The 19918-nt window shown below is 36.9% G+C and overlaps 2 protein-coding genes across 2 annotated transcripts; both read left to right on the top strand.

Annotated features, from left to right (window-relative positions):
• The first annotated feature begins 8604 nt into the window (after nucleotides 1–8604).
• LOC132803766 (uncharacterized) lies at nucleotides 8605–9787 on the top strand. The gene is made up of 2 exons (XM_060817280.1): nucleotides 8605–8720; nucleotides 9271–9787. The coding sequence occupies exons 1-2, from the start codon at nucleotides 8605–8607 to the stop codon at nucleotides 9785–9787; spliced, it is 633 nt and encodes a 210-aa protein (XP_060673263.1).
• A 9047-nt stretch (nucleotides 9788–18834) lies between these two features.
• On the top strand, nucleotides 18835–19281 carry LOC107421138 (uncharacterized). The gene has a single exon (XM_016030312.3). The coding sequence runs from the start codon at nucleotides 18835–18837 to the stop codon at nucleotides 19279–19281; it is 447 nt and encodes a 148-aa protein (XP_015885798.1).
• Nucleotides 19282–19918: the final 637 nt, after the last annotated feature.

Here is a 19918-nt window from a genome sequence, read left to right as displayed (position 1 = left end):
TGGAGTTTTAATAGAGCCTTGGTGGCCAAGCTTGGATGGTGCCTATCCACTAAAGAGAATAATTTTTGGATTCAAGCCCTCAAAGCTAAATATTTCCCTCATTCCTCTTTCTTGAAGTGCAAAAAGAAAAGTAGTCGTTCTTGGATTTAGTCTGGTGTTCTAAGGGTTAGATCCTTGTTAGCCAAAGGTTTATGCTTTAAAGTAAAAAAATGAGACTAAGTGAATTACTGGAAGATCTTTGGATTCCCAATAGATCAGATTTTCTACCAAAGCCAAGAAACAACTCCCGATATGGTCAGTTCTCTGAAAAGGAGTAATGGAGCATGGGACGAAGATCACCAAGAGTTAGTGAAGAACATTAAGGAAATGTTCTAGGCCAAGGGTGATCAGGCAGATAAACTCATTTGGACAAGAACCAATTCTAAAGTATACAGTGTGAAGTCGGCGTATAAAGTGGAAGAGGGGGGAAAAAATAGGGTAGAAAGTGTTTGGGCCAAAATATTAATATTTTTCAAATTAATATTTCCAATTTATTGGAATATTAATTTTTAGAGATTAATTAATTGGTAGTGGTCCCACATTGATTGGAGATTAAATGATTATGTAATTATCACATGTATAAATTGAAATTTTGAAGTTGAAGTTTTGCGAAAGTCCCACATCGGAAGCATGTGGAGTATTTGGCCATTTTTCTCTTATATAAATTGAAACTCCATTGGCTTTAAGAGGGGCTCCTACACACTTCTACGAACGACTACAAGAATATAGACTAATTAGTTTATTCTCTTTAAAATTTACTTTCTTTAGTTTATTGTTCTTAGTTGTTTTTAGTTGAAAATTTTATTTTTAAAAGTCCTTTAATCATTAAGCCAATCGGACCTTATAAGATTATTTTTGTTCTCCAATAATCAATACAATCGTCCAAGGAGTTTGATTCAATTGGTGCACATTTTTTTCTTTTATTTCTTTGAACCTTTACAGGTTTAAAGTGGCACGCCCCCAAATTTAGAAGATGACAGATTGTTGAAAATTTTTCGACATTGTTCCAACATATCTTTTTGGTATGCCTGGTGGGACTTACACAAATTTTCAACTGAGGACAATGGTTCAGACTTGATTAAGGTCTCTGGAGTCCGACACCTGTAACAACAACAAAGAGGAAGAAGCTGGTAAGACTCTCAACTCGATGGAGATGTCCACCCAAGAGTCGATCTGTTAACTATCCCGAAATCTGAAGGAAGGTCAAAGAAAGATGGAAGCATATCAGGAGACTCAACAATGAATGTTGGAAGGCATAATGGATTTGTTGCATCAACAATTGCAGGTTTCTCAAGCCTTGTCGAGTGGCACAAAGCCATTTACTGGCCAAGAAGAACAGGTGCAAGCCTTTTCGCCATGCCTGAAGGCAACACGTCAAGGATTGACGCACCAACTATTTCGGCAAGAACAAACAGAAATGAAGGAAGGATAGTCATACCAGAACAGCAACCTTATATTCCCCCACTAGCTTGGAACCCAATTCATGGTGGAGGAATAACTAAAAACCAAGGCCATAATGTTAGAAATGGCAGGGAAAAACAGATTGTACCGGCCGTTTAGGCGGTACCACACGTAGTGCAGGCTTTTCAAGCTGCACCTTATGGCATACAGGTCCCTCAAGCCGTAAATAATGCTAATGGAGGAAAGGTAGACTTTCAACCCCATGTTTTCCCACCTGTCCGAAATCAAGGTTATGGTGGGGGCATACTGAACAATTTGGCCAAAACTTTCTGTATAACCAAAATGAAGACCATCACCACCAGGCCGACTACCATGGCCGGGCATGGAGACACGGCATAATGTTCGAAACTGGATGAACAACGACCATAGAATGGATAGAAAGGCCATTGAGACCATAATCCAAGAGATGATCGGCCCCGAATTCAGAAGAGTTGGTCAACCATCCTATAGAAGGCCTTATCCTGAGGCTATTGATCTGATAGAATTCGTAAAGGGATTCAGATTTCCTGAATTCACTTTGCTTTCTGGCAAAGATAATCAATCCACTGAGGAGCACATAGGCAGCTTCACTATCCAGTGTGGAGAAGCTGCAGGAATTTTTAAAGCTTCGTTTATTTGCAAATTCTTTGACAGATTCTGCTTTTTCTTAGTATATCAACCTGTAACCAAATTCGATCCATACTTGGCAAGAATTAGAGCAAAAATTCCATGAGCAATTTACAGGATTGAGCAGGAGATCTCCATGACTGATTTGTCGTATGTGTGTTAGATGGAAAGAGAATTAGTGGAGAACTTTATTGCCCGGTTCAAGAGGGCAAGGATCAGATATCATCTGTGATGAGGACATGACCAAGAGCACCCAAAGATGGAGTCCAGAGCCACTTCAAATCTCTACGGAACCAATAACCAGGGCAAGAGCATAGAGATTTAAAGAAGCACTAAATGGTTTAATCTAAGAAGTGTTCCCAAGGAAGCAAGTTCATTACTGAAGATGAACCAAAATTGGTCCATATGATTGGAACTGAGGATGCCAACATGAAAGAAAGCCTAAAGCATGGAATCCAACGATATGGTGATGTGGCACGATTTGATGACATGGATGGTGACGTGGCATCATATGGTGGCATGGCACTTTTGCCACGCAGAGGATAATATGCGCCTACATGGTTGGCTAAATTTTATAATTAGGAAAATATTAATTTTTATTTATGTTTTGATTAGATTTTGGCATGTTGCCTATTTACTTTCCTAATTTAATTTTCATTAGGTTTTTAAATTACTTTCCTAATTTTATTAGAGTTGAATTGGTCAAAGAATTAAAGGCGATTCAAATTAGAAAACTAGGAGCTAAATTAGGTTTCCTAAAGGTGAAATTAGCCGCTGTTGAATTCACGAACTATGCTATTGGACGGTGGAACAAAGAGATACTTTCTAGGAGGCGAGCAGGACAAAGACCTATAGATACATGGGAGGAGATGAAGGCTTTGATGAGGAAGTGTTTTGTACCTAGCCATTACTATAAGAGCATTTTTCAGAAATTACAAAGCTTGTCTCAAGAAAATAGAAGTGTGGAGGACTATTATAAGGAGATAGAAATCCTTATGATGAGGACTAATATTAAGGAGGATAGGGAGGCTACAATGACAAGTTTCTTGGCTGGTTTGAATAGGAAAATAGCAAATCAAGTGGACTTGCACCATTATGTGGAGATTAAGGAGATGCTGCACATGGCCATCAAAGTAGAGCAACAACTCAAGAGGAGGGGTACCACAAGACCTAGTATTGCTCAACACACTTGGAAAGCAAGCCCATCCACATGGAAACCAAATCAGCCCAAGTTTGAAGATAAAGCCACCATACGGCCTAAATTCAAAGTTAAGGCTGAACTATCCTTATCTAAGCAAGTAAGTAAATTCGATTCATCTTCAAGTAGAAATTGAGATATCATGTGCTTTAAATGTCAAGGCAGAGGTCATATTGTAAGTTAATGTCCTAATAAGAGGGTCATGGTGATTCGTAAAAGTGGAGACATTGAAACTGAAGAAGAAGAGTCGGACAATGAATCCATGCCACCATCGGAGGACGTTGGTGATGAAGATGAAGAATATTACAAGTATCCAGTTGGGGGGGACTTGTCATTGGTTGCTAGAAAAGCTTTAACTGTGTATAAAGATGAGAAAGAAATGCAACGAGAGAACATCTTTCATACTAGGGGCAAAGTCAAGGATAAGATTTGTAGTATGATTATTGATGAAGGAAGTTATACTAATGTTGCTAGTCTTACTATGGTTGAAAAGCTAGGTTTACCCACTATGAAGCATCTAGAACCATATAAGCTATAATGGCTTAATGATTGTGGAGAGTTAAAGGTGAATAGGCAAGTGAAGATTGCATTCTCTATTGGTGATTATGAAGATGAGGTTATTCGTGATGTGGTACCAATGCAAGCTGGTCATTTACTTTTAGGACATTCGTGGCAATTTGATAGAGATACTAATCATCATGGTCGAACTAATAAGGTTGTCTTCAATTTCAAGGGTAAACAAGTGGTGCTTATGCCGATGACTCCTAAACAAGTTTTTGATGATCAATTAGCTTTACAAAGGCAGAGAGAAATTGAACAACAACACAATCAAACTGTATCCAACCACCAAGAGAAGAAAAAGAGTGGTGAGGATGAGAGTGTGAGTGAAAAAGAAAAGAAAAAGAGTGGAAAGAAAAAAAAGAGTTTTTATGCAAAACAGAGTAAGATGAAGAAGCCTTTTTGTTGTAGAAAGCCTATGATTGTAATGATGTACAAAGAAACATATATGAATCATTTAACTAACCCTGATGAATCTGTTTTGCCTAGTTCTATTGTTTCTCTTTTGCAGCAGTTCGAAGATGTCTTTCCCGAGTAGATTCCAAGTGGGTTACCACCAATTAGAGGGATCGAACATCAAATTGATTTTGTTCTAGGATCAACAATTCCAAACCGGTTGGTTTATAGGAGTAATCCAAAGGAGACAAAGTAACTTCAAAGGCGGGTAAGTGAATTGCTTGAAAAGGGATATATTAGAGAGAGCATGAGTCCATGTGCTATGCCTGTGTTATTAATCCCTAAGAAAGATGGAACATGGAGAATGTGTGTAGATTGTAGGGTTATTAACAATATAACTGTCAAATATCGTCACCCTATTCCTAGGTTAGATGATATGCTTGATGAATTGTATGGTGCATGCATGTTTTCAAAAATTGATCTTAAGAGTGGTTATTATCAAATTCGCATGGCATTGGCTAAATTTTATAATTAGGAAAATATTAATTTTTAGTTATGTTTTGATTAGATTTTGGCATGTTACCTATTTACTTTCCTAATTTAGTTTTTATTAGGTTTTTAAATTACTTTCCTAATTTTATTAGAGTTGAATTGGTCAAAGAATTAAAAGCCATTCAAATTAGGAAACTAGGAGCTAAATTAGGTTTCCTAAATCTAACCAAATTAGGTTTCCTAAACCTAACTACATTAGGTTTCCTAAACCTATCAAAATTAGGTTTCCTAAACCTAATTTTCGTCCATTATTATTCCACCTTTACTTTTAACAAATTTAGAAAAGCTTTGTAATTTATTTTGCCTATTTAAAGACACATAAGTCATGAATAAAGAGGAGATTACAATTTTGATTCAAAGTGAGAGTGATTCTCTTGGTTCTCTAAGAACTATATCGAACTTTTTCAAGCTTTGTTTGTGGAGTTCAAATTCGACTTATCAATAGGTTATTTCGCACCGTATTGTGGCGTCTTCACTATACCAAGGTTCTTATCTCAAATATAGGTAATGGATCGAGGTCTTCCATTGATAACTTGTAATTAGATGGTCCTAATTTAATCTTTGTTACGGGTTTAGAGGCAGGTCGCTCTAGGTTCGTATCAATCTGGATCTACCAGAAAGAGAGTTTGTCAAGCTAGTCCAGAGCGGACTAAGCTACAAGTTTCAGAAGAAATTTGAGGGGATGGAGTTTCATGATTTGTTCGAATTACTTTTTCAAGCGTCTAGATACGAAAGTATTTTGAAGAAAGAGTATCAGAGGAATAACTCATCTCGGGGATCATACTATAGGGACCCAAATACAGAGATTTATTCGATCGAAGCTGAAAACCAAGGAATCAAAGATGCCTCTGTCGTAATCGATGCTGCTGAGGTATTGATCACTAGACCATACGTATGCAAAGCCTTAGCTAAACCAACAAGGAACCAAAGGATTCCTCAATTGGTCATGGATACGAAAAAGAATTGGCTCGAGCCGGAGAAAGTTTATAGTTTTGACATCTCCAAAACTGATTAAATTTTTTATCATCTATTGGCCGACAAGGTGATTAAATTACCTAATGGCCATGTTTTACCCACAAATGAAGAAATTAAGAAGAAACCATACTGCAAGTGGCATGGTATGTGGATGCATCAAACTGTCCACTTTGTGGTGTTTCAAAATGCAATCCAAGCTCTAATCGACAAGGGCACCTTAAAGTTCTCGAAAAAAAGGAAAGAATGTAATGGAGGTTGATAGTAATCATTTCCCATCGGCCAAAGTGGATACGGTTTCGGCCAACATTTCTGATTTGACCAAACCTAGAGTCAAAGTTGATATAGAACACCCCTCATCTAGAAGAGTCTGGAAAAGAGAGAATAGACCAAGAAAAGAGTATTCAGCCAAAAAGGCTGAACTATCTGCTAAGGTGCTTTGTACTCGTTACAAGCATGAAGTGGATAATGGGAAAAAGCAACCTGTAGAGATATATGAGCATAATGTGATAAAATTGCCACCAGAGAATTACGGGCCTCATAGTCCAAAGTCAGTATTCCAACGTCTAAGACCAAAGGTGCGAGATGGGCATTGGAAGCTGACCCATCAACATCGGGGGGCAATTTGACTCCAAGCTTCAGGTTACATTTTTGAGAGATAATCGAACAAGATTAATTTCTCATAAAATTGATAAGCCAATGACATTCTGGCTACCAATTACAGAAATAGGCCGTGGTATCGTGCGGAGTATAAGAATTATCAGCCACTCACCAAGACTCAAAAGAGACGAATACAAAGGTAACATGTTGCGGCAAGGAGACTGGTAGAAGAAGGAAAGACTCACGAGAAGGCTACCGAAAAGAGGCGAATGATAGTATTAACTCGGCCTGAAAATCAGAAAGATGATAATATATTGAAGGAATTGGAGTTGCATCTTTGTGGTACAGAAGGCAGGCCAGAGGTTTGAAGAAGATGTCCGCAGTCATGGCTAAAAAGGTCGTTGCCTCATTAGGAGTCACCCCTTTTGGAGTGGAGAAGCAATCTTTGGTATGGGTTAAGAAACAAAGTGCTGAAATTATCCTATACATAAAGAATCTGGATGACGATCTTATGAAAGAAGACATGATTGATTCTTCAAGCAATAAGAAGTTGAAAGTCAAATTTAGAACCATGGATGAAGCGACTTGCAACATGGTCGTCGTCTTGCCATTAGCATTTGAAGCTCATCCTAACCAAATGAGTGTGATGGAAGAGGATATTGTGGAAGATGGAGATCAAGGTAGAGATTGTAGAGGACACTGAGCCTCTAAAGAAGGAGTTAGATCATTCTCGATCTCAAGAGATGATTTTAAAAAAGCCTGCATAAAGAATGACACAACATTTAAAGCCACTCTATATTAATGCTCATTTTGATGGCATGCCTGTAAATAGGATTTTGGTGGACAATGGAGCTGCGTTGAATATTTTGCCTGCTTCCATATTGGCTATGTTATCCAAAAATGAACATGACCTTATCCCGACCGAGTTGACAGTTAGCAACTTTCAAGAAGGAGTTACAAAGGCAAAGGGTGTTCTTCCAGTAGAGATTACTATTGGGAGCAAGTCTATCATGACTGCATTTTTTGTCGTGGAATCCAAATCCAGCTACAATGCTTACTTGGTCGTGACTGGATCCATGCAAGTTTGTGTGTGCTGTCATCCCTACATCAAACTTTATGGTTTTGGAATGGTGAGAAGGTTGAAGTGGTGCAAGCCAATAGTTAACCCTTCTTAGTTTGTGCCAATGTAGTTGAAGTGTGGTACTATGAGGATGAAGTTGGTCTCGTCCAATTTTTTAGCAGTGACAAGCAAGGTCGCCCTGCAGGGGTCACGACCTGAAAAGATATCAAAAGGATGTGCAATGTAGCAAAAGAGCTAGGGGATGAGCTGACTCGACCGAAAGTAGCCCGGATATCAGAGGTCAACATAATTAGTTCTTAATGAATTTACACCAAAAAGAGAAAGAAAAGATGGTGGCAATTCAAACCACCATTAGAAAATTAATGACATGTATGGTAGAAAAGAAGGTAGAAGTTAATTCGACTATAGACTTGGCCGAATGTATTATGGAGGATGATTCTGATGTTGATGATAAGTCTATCTTCGATGAGATTCAGTTGGCACCAGTTAAGATGGACGATTCCAAGGCTGAGGTTCAGGATCCACTAGTAGAAGTAAACTTAAGCACTGATGAGGATCCTCGGCCAACATTTGTAAGCGGCTTATTGGAAGCTGATTTACGAGACAAAATCATTGAATTTTTGAAAGAGTTCAAAGATTGTTTTGCATGGGACTACCATGAGATGCCTGGCTTGGATAGGAAATTGGTAGAACATTGTTTGCCAATCAATGAAGGATTTCGGCCACATAAACAACCACCAAGGAAGATGTCACCACGGGTCACAATCAAGGTGAAAGAAGAAATCGAGAGGTTAGTTAAGGCTGGCTTCATCAGGACAGCTCGATATGTAGAGTGGTTATCTAATGTAGTCCCAGTGGTGAAGAAGAATGGAAAGCTAAGGGTGTGTATTGATTTTCGAAATTTGAATTTGGCTACACCCAAATATGAGTATCGTATGCCAGTGGTCGATTTGCTTGTGGATGGAGCAGCCAAGCATTTAATTCTTTTCTTCATGGATAGACATTCTGGATAAAATCAGATTTTCATTGCCGAAGAGAATGTGCCAAAGACAGTTTTTAGGTGCCAAGTGCAATAGGCATATTCGAATGGGTTGTCATGCCATTTAGTATGAAGAATGCATGAGCTACATACCAAAGAGCAATGATTGCAATATTCCATGATCTGATTGGGCATATGCTAGAGGTTTATATTGATGATATCGTTGTGAAATCGGATTTCATGAAAGATCATGTGGCTGATTTGAGAAAGGCATTCGAGTAGATGAGAAAACACAAATTGCAGATGAATCCCCTGAAGTGTGCATTTGGTGTCTATGCAGGTAACTTTCTAGGATTTTTAGTCCATCAAAAAGGTATTGAAGTTGACAAAAATAAAGCTCGGGCAATTTTGGAAGCCAAACCGCCGTAGAATAAAAAGGAGCTACAAAGTCTTCTTGGAAAGATTAACTTCCTTAGAAGATTCATCTTTAAAACATCTAGGAAAATTCAACATTTCTCAAAATTACTAAAATTGAAGAATGAAGAGGAATTTAAATGGGAAAGTAATCACCAGGAGGCATTCGATCAAATAAAGAATACCTGGCAAAACCACCTGTCATTATGCCTCCCCAGAAAAATCAGCCGCTCAAGTATATTACTTGAGTAGAATTCTCACATCAAATGAGCTGAAGTGCTCTCCTATAGAGAAGTTATGCTTGGCGTTGTATTTTGCAACAATAAAGTTACGACACTACATGTTACCAACTGTGGTGTTTATTATTTCTCAAATTGATTTAATCAAGTTTATGCTGTTAAAATCCATCATCAGATGGTGGATTGGAAAGTGGACAATAGCAATATCAGAATTTGCATTTAAGTACGTGTCCCAAAAAACAGTAAAAGGACAAGCTTTGGCAGACTTTCTAGCCGATCATCTGTGTTTGGAGGTGAAAGATGAAATGGATCCAATAGAAATAGCTTCAATTTCCCTTACATCTTGGAAACTGAGTTTTGACAAATCAAGGACGCAAACTTTAGCAGGGGTGGGAATAGGACGAAAGACTCAATTTTCATTCCAACTCACCTTTGAATGTTTAAATAATCAGCCTGAGTATGAAGCTTCAATCATCGGCTTGGAAATTTTGAAAGAACTGAGAGTGTGTACAATTGAAATAATTGGCGACTCGATACTGGCCTTGAAACATTTGACGGGTGAATATAATTGTCATAGTTTGGCTTTATCTGAATATTACATGGTGGCAAATCAACTCATGCAAAGTTTTGACGATGTAATCCTTCAACATGTGCCAAGGGAATTGAATTTTGAGGCCAACGAGATGGCCTAGATAGCATCAGGAGTACACATCCCAGTTGAGTTAACAGAGAAGGTCATAAGTATACGAAAGCGGAATCTCTCAATGTTGAAGGAAAGATTCACGATGGGAGATATATTTTGTGTAGAGATAGATGAAAATGACTGGAGATTTCTGTTGATGAAATACTTGGAGAATCCCAATTGAAAGAATGACAGAAAGACTCACTTAATAACAGTTCAATATGTCTTATTTGACAAGCAGTTACATAAGAAAGGCCAGGATAACTTACTTTTGAAATGCTTGGGCAAACATGAAGCAATGTTGGTAATGGCCGAGGTGCATCAAGGTGTCTGTGATGCGCACCAAGCAGGAACAAAAATGAGGTGGTTTATAAGAAGACACGGTTATTATTGGCCGACTATCCTATTTGACTGCATTAGTTATGCCAAAGGGTGTACGACTTGCCAACGTCATGGTCCAATACAGAACATCTCGACAGTACCATTAAACCCAATAGTCAAACCTTGGCCGTTTCGAGGTTGGGCTATGGATTTAAGTGGAAAAGTTTATCCTCCATGCAGCATTCGTTCGTCATAGTCACCACCAACTACTTCACTAAGTTGGTCGAGGCACGAGCGATGAAAACTATGAACCAAGTCGACATGATCAAGTTCATCAAAGAAGATATAATCCACAGGTTCGACATACTAGAAACTATTACTGCCGATCGTGGAACGGTATTCATTGGTGAAGCGGTTGAAACATTCGCCAAGGAATATGGGATCAAGTTTCTCGTTCAACCCCATATTTTTCTCACGCCAATGGTCAGACCGAGGCAACAAATAAAATCCTGAAAGGCATTTTAGAAAAAAATGGTATATGACAATCCGAGGGATTGACACCACTTGCTGTCTGAAACTTTGTGGGCTTATCAGACATCAAAGAGATCTGGTATTGGAACCACGCCCTTCACACTAAAGTATGGGCATGATGCTGTTTTACCCATGGAAGTAATTGTGAGGTCTCTACGGATTGCCCAGCAACACAATCTTACTCCAGCCGAATATAGTCAAGCTATGATGCAAGAGACAAAAGAATTGGACGAAGTGAGATTGGCTGCATAGGATAATCTCCAAATACAGAAGAAAGCTGTGGCAAGAGCGTATAACAAGAGAGTACGATTCAAGGACTTCGGAGAAGGGGACTTGGTGTGAAAAGCAATCCTACCAATTGGTTTCAAAGATCCGAAATATGGCAAATGGTCTCCTGCCTAGGAAAGGCCGTTCACTGTCACCAAAATATTAGGGAAGGAAGCATATCAACTTTAGGACATTGATGGTACAAAGCATTCCAACCCGATCAATGGTCGTTTCTTAAAAAGATTTTACCCAACTAGTTGGGAAGCTCATGAAACAATAAAGGCAAAAGAAGCTAGTTAGGTGCTTTAAACAGGAGATTAAATCTTGTACTTAATAAAGGCTACGAATAAATTTATTAAAAAGCCATAAAATTCAACGGACCGATTTGACAAAATAAATAAAACAACATCTAGAGAAGGAAAAATGATAATAAAAAAAAGACTACCGCTATCCAAATACATCATAAGCTATTTTTTTGAAAGCTTCCCATAAACCATTACAGCGCTGGATAGTTTCTTCAGCTTAAGATCTCCTGTTTCTAATTGCTTTGATCTTCTCTTTGGTATTGATAATTTTCTCTTTGACAAAAGCTGCTTGAGTAGACAAGTTCCTGGCATGATTGGCCTTTTCCCTAAGATTAGCTTCTGCAATGGATAGTTTTTCCTTCAACTCCTCGATCTTAATAGGTAGAACAGCAGCTTCTTGCTTTTTTGCAGAATGGTCAGCATGCAAGGAAGCAAAATTAGCTTGGAGATTAGAAAAAGAAGTGGAAAATTTTTCGGTCTCGTCAATATCCCACTGTGCAAATAAAATGGAATCCACATCCTGATGAAAAGTGGCATAGATCTCAGAGGCAAGAGATCAGACACTAGCATCCAGTAAAGAAGTATTGTTGATGACACCGAATGACTTGTCTAGTTTTTCTCATCCTTCAGCTTTAGTTAAGGCCTTAAAACCTCCTTTAAAAAAGCTAACAATATAGTCAAAAGCTTTTTGGACTTTTTCAACTTCAGAATCGTCTACTTCTGTCTGAGTGACAATTGGAGTTTCTACAGCTGGAGTAGGCGAGACTGGTCAAAGAAGGTCGTCAACATTAAGGAAAGTATTTTCTCCAAGGTCAAATTCGGCCAGAAAAATGAAAGATTCCTGCATCGTAAAATAATAGATGAAGAAAATTATTTCAACATTTGAGATAAGTTGAAGTTTGAGAAAGAAAATTACCTAGGATTGGTTTCCTGTTGTGACGAAGGGAGGTTTAGGAATAGCGAAAGAGGTTGAAGGCACCAAAGGCAAAATAGAAGATTCGGCCAAAGGAGAAGGAGAGCGTTTATCCAAAGTTTGGCCATTCTGTCATGATAAAAGAAATTTAATAAGTTGATATATATGAATAGTGGAAAAAAAAAGGCCAAAGGTGATATACCTCCATAATAATAATGTTACTATATATGTCATTTGTTAGGGATTGATCACCATGAGATGATGAGATGATAGCCTTTTTATCTTCACGTGCTCGGTGTGGTTTTTTATTTTTTTGCATTTGTCCAAAAAGTTAGTTTTAATATAAATAAAACTAAAATCACATTTACGATGCTAAGTTATACCTTATTCGGAGGTACAAGATTGTCCCCTTTTTTCCATTTTTCGGAAGTTATTTCATCGATAGACGAAAAGGATAAAAGTTGAACATCAGACTAACAACCTATAAAAGTAAAACAGTTAGGTCACGCAAAACCACATTTACCGAATGCTGTTTTTTGCATAAAACTTACTAATGTCTAGATATTGGTGGGAATGAGGAGGCAAAAATGAATCCACTATCAACGTAGAATGACCATCGATAACCTTTGTGGTGGGATTGTGTTTGGAAAAGACACAAATGGCAATATCCTCAATAGGACACCTGAACACAATATTGACAATCTTGGTTCACAAATCATTGAAGTTCCAAGTGGTATTGGGATTAGACAAGAAGACATTGTACTTGAAAGAATAATTGGTTTGCTTGAAGGTAGTATTGCATTTCCTGAATTCTTCGATTGAGGAAAACGATGGCCGATCTGTGGAACAAAGATTATAAGATACCCATGGTACAAGAATAGCTTGACAAAGATCAAATTGTCAAGCCACGAGGTTTGGATAGTAGACTTCTACACCGCATTGATTGGATTTGAATTTTCGACCAAACGGAAGATCTTGCTTGATCAGCATGCTAGACCAAATAATCTTCAAAGTCTTCATTAATGGAAGGTTCTTCTCTATTCCCTGGCAAGGATTAAGTGTAGTACTCAACCAAGAAGGAAGAAAAGGATATCTGGTCAGCACAGAAAAAATTTCTGGAGCCCGATGGCCTGTGGAGTAGAAGAAGTCAAAGCAATCTTTGGCCGAATGTCCCTGCAAACCATTTTGTAGGATTTAACGGCCTAGGAGTGTATTGGATTGGTTGATGGACAGAGATGGCCTCTTTTCAGGAAAGTAGACATGGAGCCAAAGCTGCAATATCCACAGAGGACTGGCATGATGCGGGTCCATGTTAGCATTGACAACATTATTGATTCCCCGGTATAGGTGACCAAGAATAAGCGGTCCAAATGCATAGGGTGAACCAACAGTAAGAGCTTCAGCTATGTGAATGTACCCTTTCGTCACTTGCGTCGAAGGCATGCAAAAGATGTACTTGCACAACCACAAAAGAAGAAAAGAAATGTGTTCTTGATCTGAGGGTGGATTGTCTTTGCCTTGGATATTCTTCAAGAAATGGTTGTAAGAAGCTTCATGCTTTAGGAAGTTGGCTTCTTCATAATATAGTGTGCCATCTCGAGATAGAACAGTAATGGATAAAAGTTTGCCATGAGGTCTAAGTCCAAGCAGAATAGCTAGATCCATCAAGGTCGGTGTCATCATTCCAAACCTAAAATAAAAAACATTGGAAACAGAATACCAAAAGCAAAGTGCAGCTGCAATCAGGCCCTTGTCGCATTGGATGTCAAGACAGGATAGACGTATCACAGCATAAATTCCAGATTTCTTCAGGTACTGCCGTAATAGGGGTCCAATCAATCCACCCATGCAATCCACTCTAGAGGTGTGACCGGCCACGACTTAAAAGGTTTAGAATCTTCCCATTTAGCCCAATCCAAGGATGTTGAGAAGAACGGTAGAACTCTATCCGGGTGAGTTCAAAATGCGGCTTCAACTTCACAAGGTATTTTGTCTTTGAATCGAGGGCCAAGGCTAAATTCCTTGTAAAGTTGGTTTCTCTTGATCAAAATCCTATCATCAATGGCATCTTTGGTGCGATTGATAGCTTGCTCAAGCTACTCCACGTATAACAATTTGTCTTTACTAGTGGCTTGCCATATGTAAAAAGAATACTTCAGAAAAAATATATATTTATATATATATAATTAATATGTTAAATTAAGGCCATTAGTACCTTTAGCTGTGGAGATGAATCGTGAACCTCATTATTTTTTGTTTTGCAGCTTTGGTAAAGTTATGTCCTCATTGAGACAATTATCTAAAAAGAAAAAAAGAAAATAATTCAACAGCTTGAATAAGTTAAAACAGTCAAGAGGTGAAAATAAGGAGGGCTACTGGCAGGATTTTAATGCTATATTTATATATATATACATATATATAGAATCAAGAGAAAGCATGAAAACACGTGGATACCTTTTTTGTGTGTGTGTGTGTTTGGGGGGGGGGGGGGGGTAACCATCATAATAAAAAAATCGAATCAAACCTATCTTTCGTCTTTTCTTTGATAAAATTTATCAAAATAATTATTAATAATATATTTTATTTAATTTATATTTTTATAATATATTATTTTATTGATATAACATATTTTCATCGATATCGATATTTTCATCATTGGTCATTATCAATGTTGCAGCCTAGGATCCTCTCAAATTGACATAGACAACCTACTTGCTTAGCAAAAACAATTCAATGCTCTCTTGATTGGCTACGATATCTATGGCTTCATAAATGGGTCCCTTCCTTGTCCATATCCAGTATTGCTAGACAAATCCATCAGTCAACATTATTTCTTCTAGATCTATCAAGACTCATTTTTGTTTGTCGCCAAATATCCATTGCTTTGTTTCTATTGCAGAAACCTCAAAAGAGGCATGGGACAAACTTGTGCTCACATTCGCCAAACCTTCACGTCCACGCCTAATTCATTTACATGAGAAACTTATTTGGTTTAAGGTAACCAATTTATCTCAGACTATCATGATGTTAAGTCTGTTGCTGATGAACTTGTTTTATTTGACAATTTTGTGAGTGATGATGATCTTGCTATCTATATTATTAACGGATAATCTCCTAAAGTTGAAACTATATCTGTAGCCTTTCACTCATGAGATACACCCATTTGTTTTGAAGAGCTTTATGACAAAGTAATTGAAATATGCATGTTATCTTAAAAAGATTGAGAACAAGAATTATGACACTTCTATTACTGTTCAAGTTGCCAATTGAACCTTTTCATCAGATTCTTCTAAGACCAATTTTAATCGGTCTCAACAGTCAAAAACATGCACCACCTCTTTTGGCTATAAAGATGTAATCAATAATCTAGCACAACTGAGTATAAAAGGCATTGTCAACTTTTGCTCCCAACAAGGACAATATGCTTGGATTGTCCTCTTTTTAAGCAACAATAGACCTATACTCCTTAATAACAGCATAACAGCTTCCAACCAGTTCCCTCTCCCCAAGCCTTTCATACTAGCTCTGTCCTTGGCCCACCACCATCGGCTCAAACAACTCCCTCTCCATGGTTAGTTGATTCAGGAGGCTCTCATCACATTGCCATTAACCTTCAGAAGCTCTCATTCCATTTTGTGTATGATGGCCCAAATGAAATTGCAATTGATAACAGTAACAAATTACAAATAACACACACTGATTCTACTCAACTCCACCTCCATCTAAATCTTTTAATTTATCTATTATTTTATATGTTCCTAGTATAACTAGAAATTTATTGTATGTTTCCAAATTCTATCAAGCCAATAATACTTCTATTGAATTCTTACCAACCTGATTTCTTGTGAAGGATCTCCAAACAAGTTTAGTACTTCTCAAAGGGCTACTTAATGGAGGAACATATGAATGTCCGGCTATCGTTGATCAATCCTCTCATCCTCATGCTTTTACCAATATTTGTACAAGTCTAGAGTATTAACATCATAGACGAGGTCATCTATTTGACAAGATTCTCCATCAAATAATATCTAGTTATTCACTTTCATGTGTCTTTTTTTGCTAAGTTTAATTATAATTCTTGTAGTTGTAATAAATCCTATATAATTCCCTTTAGGAAATCATCAATATCTAGTTCTCAGCCTTTAGAATGAGCTTATTAAGATGTGTGGATCCTGCTTCTGTACCTTTTTTTATGGATTTATTTTTATATTATATTTGCTAACCATTATGCTAAATATATACAGTTATTCCCTATTAGAAGTAAATCCAATTCCCTTCCGTTGGCATTGCCTTTAGTGAATACTTTAAAGTAGCTCTTTCACATTCACTCTTTCTTTGTACTCTGATAGCCCTTGAATGCCATTTATACTCATTGCATAACAGTTGTCTCACAAGTCATAACTCGTCATTCTTTATCCAAAAAAAAAAAAAAAAGGTAATAACCGATCATTCCGCTTATCGATGCTAATTGGGCCAAGATCTTTTTTTGGGTAATAGGGCCAAATTCTGTATGATTCTTAATAAACCTAGTCCACAATTTTAGAACCTAGCCCATATTCTCCAACCCTTTGCACACGTTTTCTACAACCAAACTATTAAAGTTCCCTAATCTTTTTTCGACTGTTCAAATGATGAATGACCATGGTGTTAATCTTCATAATATGATACGACATAAAGCTAAAAAATTATCCTCCCTCATTTAACACATGTTCGCCGGGGGGGGGGGGGGGGGCGGCGCGGCGCAAATGAAAATTACTATCAAAGTCCCCAACCTCTAGATTGATTTGGTTATTGAGGAGGGTTAGAAAATTAGATATTCAACCATTTTCAGTTGTAAACTTGCCTATCTATTGCAAATTTACAAATTTGTTTTTTTGGTCATTGGAAAATGTACAAACTAAAAACAACAATAGTTGACAACAACTACTTATGCTAGGGTAACTTAACATTAATGTTATAAGTGCAAAAATGTTTATTAAAAACATTTATCAAATGATACATATTAATATATTATTAATTAATATATTCATATAATTTAAATATTGATAAATAAATAAAAAATTAATTAAGTATTGTTACATCATTAGCATTTTTTTTATTAAATGTAGCATCATTGAAAAATTAAATATGAAAATTTAACATTTTTACTATACTGTATGGCCTTTTGTTTTCTTTTTGGGATAAATATTATAAAGTGTTTATTTGTTCCTCGTATAGTTATCAATATAAATATTGATATTGACAGTGCATTTATAAATATTGACAGTTCAAGGGGAGTTTTATGTATTTTCGTTTAAAACAAATATATATATATATATATATATAAATAATATTTTGAGAATTATTCTATTTCTAATTTTACAATATTTCTCTGTTATCCAATTATTTTCAAGAATAAATTATAAAAGATTCTCATGAATTAAATTAGATATATAACAAACTTTTTTATGATCCATATAGATACAGTTAAACTATGTCTAAGCACATTGATTAGGAATCTTCTCCAATTTAACTGAAAAGAGAGAGAAATTTTGTCACGAACCGATTTATTTGGCAATTAATAGATGCCAATTTACACTGAAGCGTTTTGTCTTATTTGCAGTCGACGTGGCCGAAGCTTGGCATCACATGTGATGGCCGATGGAAAGATGTGCCACGCCAGCGTTGGGCGGCAGGCAAAATGGCGCACTAAATGTTCCCCGCTCACACTTACTGTACACTGAACCTTATCCTAGTTATGCTACAACCCCTCGAACCATGCGAATTTATTCACACCCCTCCCTATTTGTTTTACATCATCCAATAACCTATTTCCACGAGTATAGTAATTATAATAAAAAAACAAAAAACAAAAAACAATTTTCACTCTCTTTTTTATTTTCGGTTGAACTTCACTCCTCATTATGAGTTTGAGATGAGATAATAATTAACGTGAATGATACTAAAAGAAAGTCTATAAAATGTTTACCAAAAGATCAGTCACATCACTTAACAAACATGTTAGATGCATTTTCAGTCATCAAAAGTGTCTTTACACTGGTTTGTATTTTTTTTTTCTTGGTTTTATTTGGAATCGTGGTCTAAAACAACCGTAACTTTACTATCAGACTTTCTGTGCATGAACATCTTTCGGCTACGTTGGGATTTGGATATATATTAAAAAAAAAAAAAGGAGTTTAATTCTCATTAGAAAATACAAAAGTAAGCCGTTACTAATAATGTTAAAACTTCAAATAGACCTGCTTTGACTTAACTAACAAAATACTCGTAATCGTAATTTTGACTTCATTGATGAAATGTAGTCCACCATTGATGGAAATTTATTATTTGAACAAATTTAAAATACCGAAATTACCCCTAAAAAAATGATATGACGCGGATTAAACGCAATAAACCACTACTGCCACGCCCTTCCCACGGTTTCTTCACCCTTTTCCAGCTACCGCTGACGCCGCAAAACTCGGTTTTTTCCTTATCCGTTCTTTTTCATTTTCTTTATTTATTTATTTTTTTTATTTTGTAATTATTTTCCACGTCACCTTTTCTTCTTCCTATTTATATACCGTTTGCGTTTCTTCTCTTTCCCAATTCACTTCGCGCATGAGTCCTATCTCAATTCTCAAAATCTTCCGTTTTCACACTCTCTCTCTCTCTCTCACAGATTTTCTCACTCTAAGCAAAAGAGAAAAAAAAAGAAAAAGCTCTAGTTTTCTCGGGAAGATGATAAGCGAAGAACAATCATCGCCATCTTCGTCTTCTTCTTCATTGAAAGACAAGCTCTTCAAATCCTCCATGTGCCTCTCCGGCTGTTTCTCAACTACCGTTCACCACGAAGTCCTCGAAAACGAAGAAAAGATTCGAACTCCTAAGTCGTCGTCGCCATCGTCGTCGTACTCGTCTTGGCTGAAATCGACGGCTCACGACCTACCTGAGATCCGAGACCGGTGCCGGAATCTGATATCGCGGATCGGGAAGGGCAGGAGACACTACAATTCCGGCGAGTTCAGCTACGATCCGTCGAGCTATGCTCTCAATTTCGAAGACGAAAGCCGATACAACGACGAGTTCCCTCTCAGAGACTTCTCTTCTAGGCTACCGGCGTCGCCGTCGCCGCCGTATGCAACCGGTTCGGCCGCCGTGCGGAGGGAGATCGTTGGATTTAGCTGAAATTTTTAGAATGTGTCCAAAATTTTTATAATTATAATTTTCTTGGTATGAAAGAAAAGGATTTGAAAATTTGATCCTTTTTTCTGGCTTTTTTGGCTTCTTGTATGCAAAGCAAAGAGAGTGTAATTTAATAGTACTTGAAATAATGTATATATATATATATATATGGATATAAAAGTGTAATTTAATAGTGCTTGAAATAATGTATATATATATATATATATGGATATAAACTGTTTGGCATTTTGTTAATATTATCTGTTTAGTATAGCTTTTCTGTAATTGGGTTAAATTGAGTAGCTTTAACCTCAAAATCAGTGAGATATTTTAAAAAATTATATCCTCCTTTTCCACTGAGTGAGACAACCAAACCAAGAAACCCCACCCATCTTTTTTGGCCAAGATTTGAAAGTTACCAGATTATAACGTCAGATTGACATGGATCCGACTCAAAATATCATATTAAAAAAATTCAGTACCATATGTTTTTCCAATTGCATTCTAACAATTTGCTAACGAAGACAATTTGAATCCGACATACAATTTTCTATTTACTTGGGAATTTATTTTCGGTTACAGTTTCCATTTTCCTAGTTTTCGTTTCTATTTGACAAGTGGTATAATTAACAACCATTTT

Source organism: Ziziphus jujuba, chromosome 5 (assembly GCF_031755915.1).
Source record: "Ziziphus jujuba cultivar Dongzao chromosome 5, ASM3175591v1".
Taxonomy (NCBI): domain Eukaryota; kingdom Viridiplantae; phylum Streptophyta; class Magnoliopsida; order Rosales; family Rhamnaceae; genus Ziziphus; species Ziziphus jujuba.
The sequence above is the reverse complement of the archived record's forward strand: the minus strand, read 5'-3'. Positions and strand labels throughout refer to the sequence as shown.

Coding starts and splice junctions, on each gene's coding strand:
- LOC132803766 (XM_060817280.1), top strand. CDS start 8,605: ATGATTGCAATATTCCATGATCTGATTGGGCATATGCTAGAGGTTTAT. Junction 8,721..9,270: donor GATTTGAGAAAGGCATTCGA/GTAGATGAGAAA, acceptor ATCCATCATCAG/ATGGTGGATTGGAAAGTGGA.
- LOC107421138 (XM_016030312.3), top strand. CDS start 18,835: ATGATAAGCGAAGAACAATCATCGCCATCTTCGTCTTCTTCTTCATTG.